The following is a 7355-nucleotide window of genomic DNA, read 5'->3' on the forward strand; positions in this document are numbered from 1 at the left end:
AGCACAAAGGAAAGATTAAAGATAAACTCAGGGGATAAGGGGTGCTCCTAAGAGCACTGCAAGCTTCTGGGGGGGAGGGGCAATTCACTGATAAAACCCAAAAGCACGTGCGGTTAATATCCAACTGGGGGGAGGGATGGTTTATTTTGGGTCACACCTGGCAATGCTCAGAGCTTACTCCTAGCTTTGCACTTAGTTAATCGCTCAAGGGACCATGTGAAGGGCTGGAGCGATAGCACAGCAGGTAGGGTGTTTGCCTTGCACGCGGCCAACCGGGGTTCGATTCCCAGCATCCCATATGGTCCCCTGAGCACCGCCAGGGGTAGTTCCTGAGCGCAGAGCCAGGAGTGACCCCTGTGCATTGCCGGGTGTGACCCAAAAAGAAAAAAAAAGGGGGGGACCATGTGGGATGCCAGGGATCAGGCACGGGGTGGCTGTGAGCAAGGCAAACACCCTATCTGCTGTACTATCTCTCTGGCCCCTGTCTCTTTGTTTTAATCTCCAGTTTTGGTTTGTTTGTTTGTTTGTTTGTTTTTCTCCATGGCAGGTAATGGGGAGAGTGCCCACAATTTCCATTAATAAGACGGAAGGCTGCCACATATACCTCAGCGAGGAGGCACTGGACTGTGAGATTGTGAGTGCCAAGTCATCAGAAATGAACATCCTGATTCCTCAGGACGGGGACTACGTAAGTACCTTCCAAAGACCAGAGAGAAGAGGCTTGTGCCTTTGTCATTGACGGTCTTAGGGATTGCTGCATCGACTACCAACCTGCACGCACTGATGACGATACACTGCCCAGTCAGGAGAGAATTCAGAGACGGACCTAGTACACATCTTCTCCCCTCTTAGTTTCTCTCCTAGAAGCTCAAGCCTGCATTTGTGATTTCCAGGCGGTTGACTGATAATTACCTGCTGGGCTAGCTTATATCAAATTACCCTGCACCTGCATTCATATTATTTTGTCTACTTTTTTTTTTCATTTTGGAGCCTCACCCAGTGGTGCTCAGGGGTTACTTGCACTCAGGAATTATTCCCAGTGTTACTTGAGGACCATATGGAGCTCACCAAGGAGCAAACCCGGGTTGGCCTCCTGTAAGGCAAACACCAACAGGCTGTACTATACCTCCAGCCCCTATTTTGCACTTAATCACTTAATCACTTAACTTCCCGTTAGTCGTCGATTTGCTCGAGCGGGCGCCAGTAACGTCTCCATTTGTCCCTGTCACGTGCTAGTGTAGCCCAATGGCATCTGTTCGCTCCGGGAACATGGAGGGCCTCAAACCGATCGTTCATGACCTTGACAAAGAAGTCTGACCATCTGGTAGGTGGGCGGCCACGCGGTCTTTTGACATCCCGTGGAATCCAATCAGTAACAGCTCTAGTCCAACGGTCGTCTTTAAATCTCATTACGTGACCAGCCCATCTGATTTTCGACACCTTGGCAAATGAGACAGCATCCCTGATCCTTGATCGTCGACGGATGTCAGAACTCCGGATTCGTTCTCTCATTTGAGTGAAACGTGATATTCCAAGCATAGCTCTTTCTATTCTTCTTTGGGAGACCTGAATAGCATTCTCATCTTGTCTGCGTAGGGCCCAGGTCTCTGAGGCATATGTTAATGCAGGAAGAACAGTGGAATCAAAGAGATGTGCCCGGAGCCGGAGGTTCTTCGTCCTCTTAGCTATTTCTTCGACGTTCTTGAAGGCGTTCCAAGCCGCTCTCTTCCTCCTGCGCAGCTCGGGTGCCAGGTCATTTCTCATGTTGACCTCTCGACCTAGGTACACATAGCTGTTGCATTCGGAGATGGTCGTTCCATTGAGAGCGAATGGGGCGTCAGGAACAAGGCTGTTTCTCATAAACATTGTCTTCGTAAGATTCAGCTGTAGTCCTACCTTTCCACACTCACGGTCAAAGTCGGCCAGCATTTGTGCCGCTTGGCTGATGTTTGGTGTTATTAAAACAATGTCATCAGCAAAGCGGAGGTGGTGTAGTTGCCGACCATCTATCTTCACTCCCATTCCTTCCCATTCCAGTCGTCGCATGATGTTCTCGAGGGTGGCACTGAAGAGTTTTGGTGAAAAGGTATCACCCTGCCGCACTCCTCTCTTGACATCAACGATCACTTCTTTGTAGAATGGTGAGATCCTGGTAGTGAATCCGCAATACAACTCACGGAGGATCCTGATGTATTGGGCTTGAATGCCCTGATTGGCTAGGGCTTCAATGACCGCTTCCGTCTCAACAGAATCAAAGGCCTTCTTTAAATCAATGAACGTTAAGCAGAGCGGCATCTTGAACTCCCGAGAAACCTCAATGAGTTTGGTTATCGTGTGGATATGGTCGATGGTGCTGAATCCTTTGCGGAACCCTGGTTGCTCACATGGTTGTCCTTCATCTAGTGTTCTGCCAATCCTATTCAGGATGACTCGAGTGAACAACTTGTAGATGACAGACAATAGGCAGATCGGGCGATAGTTGCCAATGTCATGGATGTCTCCCTTCTTGAACAGTAGTACGGTCCTGCTGGTTTTCCATTGAGATGGAACCTTGCATTCAGACAGGTAGCGAGTGAAGAGCCGAGCCAGTGTATTGATGAGTACTGAGCCTGGCAAGCTATCCGCTGTGTATTCGATATGCCAAAACCAGTAACTACAACTGGTCTCATTCACCTGACCCTGAAGGCTTCACCGACATGGCAGCACTGAGAAGGATGAGAAAGGAGAGGCCGACAAAATCTCAAGGCCGACCTAGGCTGCCACAACGAAGGAAGACAAAAATGATTGTCTGTACTTTCAATGCACGTACGCTAGCATCAGATGCATCCATCGAGGACCTGATGGTACAAGCGCGAATGATCAAGTATGACATCATTGGTCTGACCGAGACAAGAAGACACGAATCTCACCATGCCGTTTTCGACACTGGAGAAGAATTGTTCCTCGGAACATGCGATAAAAGAGGTGTTGGAGGCGTCGGTGTCCTTATCAACACAAACTTGGCCAAGAGCATTGATTCATTCGAATGCCTAACAACCCGAATCGGACGTTTACATTTGAATAGATGTGGCTCACTGCCTGCAGTTTCTATCTTCGTTGTCTACGCACCAACATCTCATTATGATGAAAGAGAAATCGAGAAGTTCTACATGGAGCTAGAGAAATTCTATAAAGAAGACCACACCTTCTACAAGATCATTGTGGGTGATTTTAATGCCAAGATAGGACCGAGAAGATCAGCTGAAGAACTTCACATCGGAACCCATGGCCTAGAATGGAACGAACAGGGTGAGAGACTGTCTGAGTTCATCATGTCGACCAAGACCATTCATGGTAACTCACAGTTCCAGAAGGCAGAATCTAAACGATGGACATGGGAGTCTCCCGGTGGACGATTCCACAACGAAATAGACCACATCATATTCAATCGACGGTTTTGCCTGACTGATGTCGCTGTTGTCCCAAAATTTCGAACGGGATCGGACCACCGTCTCCTTCGTGCAAAATTCTACTTCACAGAGCGGGGAGAAAGGGCTGCAAAGTTCAAAAAGAGAACTCCCAGAACGACCACCAACTGGGAACTCTTTGGTACTATTGCGGCAACATGGGAAGATGCCATTGTTGACAACATTGACGAGGAATACGATCGACTGGTTCAGCACCTCCATGAATGTGCGAGGAACGCCAAGAGAGAGATAGCCACAAAAAGTCGCCTATCTTCGAAAACTCTTGAGCTAATTCGCCAGCGTGGTTTGGCGCATGCCTCAGGCAACCGCAAGCTAACGTCCGAGCTTGCAAAGCAGTGCAGAGATGCGATCAAGGAAGACCTCAAAGAGAGAAGAGCAGAAGTACTGGTAGATGCGGCAGAAGCCGGGAAAAGTATTCGTAACGCCCGCCTGTCCTTCGCCAACTATAAGACCAAGATGACTGCCCTCCGACGTCCTGATGGATCCATCACATCCTCCAGAACGGCAATGGAGAAGATTATCCATGACTTCTACTCAAATCTCTTCGATAGCCATGTCCACTTGCCGACATACCAAATTCCACAGGATGGGTATGTCGTTCCCAACGTTCTCCCTTCCGAAATCCGACACGCCATTTCGTCAGTAAAGAAGCAAACAGCACCCGGCCCAGACAAGGTCAGACCTGAACACCTGAAGAACCTGCCGTCAGTACTCATCAATACACTGGCTCGGCTCTTCACTCGCTACCTATTTTGCACATTCTTAAATATTGTCCTTTAACAGAAATGAAGATGCAATGGCTTGGGAGAAGAAAGAAAGGGAAGGCAGGGAGATACCCATGTGTGGGGGTTCTCAGACTTACCATGAGTCAGCTAGGAGGCCAGAGCAATATAGTACAGCAGATTGGGCACTTGCCTTGCACGCAGCCAGCAAAAGTTCCATCCCAGTACCCCATATGGTCCCCTGAGCCTCCCAGGAGTGAGTCCCTGAGCACAGAGCCATGAATTAGCCCTGAGCTCCAGCCAGATTTGGCCCAACAACAACAGAGCAATGGAGTGTAGGTGAGGGAGCAGAGAAAGTCCATTGGCAGAGTGCGTTCTTTGCCTTCAGACTGCATCACTCTACCTGGTAGTGGATTGGGTAGTCAACCCAAACCTGTTGACTCATCCAGAAGAGCCCCCCGAAAAGATCCTGACCACACACATACATCAGGTCATGATAATTGTGGCTTCTTGGCTTCAGAATTTGGAGACTTTCTGGGACTGATGTAACTCAGGACAGATCATCATGCATTCCTTAAAAATGGGTCTTCCTTAAAAATATTTTTCCAAAACAAACAGTTGGACCCAGGGGCCAGATGATAGCACAGTGGGGAGGGCATTTGCTTTGCACACAACCCATCCTGGTTTAATCCCTGGCATCTCATGTGGTCCCCCAAGCACCACCAGGAATAATTCTTGAGTGCAGAGCCAGGAGTAACCCCTGAGCATCGCTGGGCGTGACCCAAAAAAGCAAAAAAATAAAATAAAATAAAACTTGGATGTTTAAAAAAATAAAACAGCTAGACCTTTCAGCGAGGAAGGTGTGTGTGTGTGTGTGTGTGTGTGTGTGTGTGTGTGTGTGTGTGTGCTCGCGCGTGTGTGTGCATTGACTAAGTCCCATGTTGCAGTGCAGGTTTGGTGGAGACTAGTGGGTAAGTGAGACTTGTCTGGGTTTGAATTCTGGCTGAGATACTTCCACGTGAGGCCGCTGGGGACTGGCCACTTCACCTCCCAGGTCTCTGTGTCCTGGAGGAGGGCCTTTCCAGAGGGTCAGCTCCAACGGCTGTTATAGACACTCCCATACCTCAGTGCTTCAGGGGGAAAATGTATGTGGTCCCAGGTAAATTCTAACTGGACGCTGACGACCTTCAGGACACAGGTTTGGACTGCATCGAGGGTCTTTGTCCATCATGCAGTGACATAAATCCGCCTTCTGTCTTTGCAAAAAGAAGGCTTTGTTTCAATAACTTGGTTCTTTCTTGCCTTTTTGCCAGAGAGAATTTCCCGTTCCAGAACAGTTCAAGACAGCGTGGGACGGATCCAAACTGGTCACTGAACCTGCAGAAATTATGGCCTAGCCTACAGAGAGACTGGACCCCTTGACACAATTCCCACCTCCCCCTTCTTCCTCCCCATCAAAATTCTTTCAAAAAGCAGCATTAAAGACCTAGAAGTCGCAGTAACACCTACAGCTTTCTTGTTGACCGCCAACAACTCTGTTGATACGAGCTACATCCATTCTGGCAGGCTTTCATGGGCATTTTTGGAGTATTTCACATTGCTTCACGACTGGCTTTTGTGTGTGTTGATTTGAGTTCCACGTGATGACTTGTGAGCATTGCATTAATGGGAAGAGGAGGAATCCTGTTCCCTTCCTATTATTATCATGGTAGCACTAGGTAAACATATTGCATGGTTCACTTTGACACTTAGGTTTGTTGCTAGTTAAAAACTAAAGCCTTTAAGAATTTGCATTATGCATTTTGACCTCTAACCATTTTACTATGCTGTATCTGTTAGATGCTCAGAAAAATAGGATTGCTTTCTTATTTTTCCTACATGCTTACCTTTATCAGCATGAGTATACTGTCAGCATGAACACATATTTCAGCCTAGTTTTAAAATTACCAAAAAGCTCATACTAATTGGACCATATTCAATTTCTTGGTCCTTGGAAGATCTGTATGCTTTATAGATACTTAAAACAGAAAGTAAACTATATTGATTTACACCCTTTTCTGCCATATCACTCGAAAAACCTTTAGTAAACAGAAAGTAAACTCTCCCAATGATTTACACCTTTTTCTGCCGTATCACTCGAAAAACCTTTCATTTTGTCTTTAAAGATTATTATACCAAGAGAGTGACGAAATAGGTTTTTATTTGTTTCTTTGCTCTGTAATACCTCACAATTTTGCTCTCAAATTTTTTTTCCAGTTTTGACCCTATGAAATATCCAGTGTCCTGCACATGCTGTCTTTAATGTTTCATGATGACTGCTTTTGTGTGTGAGTGCGTGGGAAAGAGGGATCCCAGGACTCATACATGCAGAGCGTACACACAGCACTACATCCCATGCCATGACCACTTTCTTCTTTACTCTTGCCAGATATGCTTAATAGTCTCAAAAATGAACATTAAAAAAAGCCATAGCTGGATTATGTCTTCAAAAACCTTCAGAATGATTGGTTGGCTTTGCTTGCTGCTCTTATTTTTCGTATTGGTAGCACATGCTTTTCAATATCAGAGTAAGCATCATATTTCTTTGTATCTTCCCAGCACAGCTGAAAATTTTGCAACTTCTTAGATGATATGTAATAAATTATAGTATATCGTACAATGCTTGCAGACCTAACACTAGCATATATATTGTGCCTATTACAGCCTTTGGAAGACATAATTTCCTTTTGTAAAAATAGCTTCGATATCCGTGTAGTTCAAATTCCTAACGCTCATGCACTGAGGTTTTGCTATAAAAGTTTTATCTATATGAATAATGTTGTGGCTTTTAGTAACTACCTTTTCGACTATAATCTTATTCTGAAATAAAGTAAAATTCTAAATTGTTTATATACTGTGATGAATTCTGGGTATTAAAATTTCTTCTTTTTTTTTTTCTGTGTGAATTTGCCCCTGGCTAAGCTGACAGATTTAGGAAATATAGCTGAATCCTTCTCACTAAATTGGAGAGTTTATCCAGCGTGCCGTAAATTCACAAGACTATCCCTTCTTCAAAACAGATCAGAATATCATTTGTAGTTTGACTCTTTTCTCTTCTTCACTCTTCTCTTGGGATACGCACATGCGCAATCTTGCTCCTACTCTCACTCTCTGCCAGGAATCAAGC

At 45.8% G+C, this 7355-nt stretch overlaps 1 protein-coding gene across 1 annotated transcript in view; it reads left to right on the forward strand.

Annotated features, from left to right (window-relative positions):
- The window catches only part of CAP2 (cyclase associated actin cytoskeleton regulatory protein 2), a 178192-nt gene extending 171100 nt beyond the window's left edge, over positions 1-7092 (forward strand). Inside the window, exons 12-13 of the mRNA XM_056132387.1 lie at positions 548-688; positions 5503-7092. Coding sequence (XP_055988362.1) covers positions 548-688; positions 5503-5586 — 225 coding nt within the window. The 3' untranslated portion in view covers positions 5587-7092. The remainder of the gene's footprint in view (positions 1-547; positions 689-5502) is intronic.
- Positions 7093-7355: the final 263 nt, after the last annotated feature.

This window comes from Sorex fumeus, unplaced genomic scaffold (genome assembly GCF_029834395.1).
Source record: "Sorex fumeus unplaced genomic scaffold, SorFum_2.1 ptg000094l, whole genome shotgun sequence".
In the NCBI taxonomy this organism is placed as follows: Eukaryota; Metazoa; Chordata; class Mammalia; order Eulipotyphla; family Soricidae; genus Sorex; species Sorex fumeus.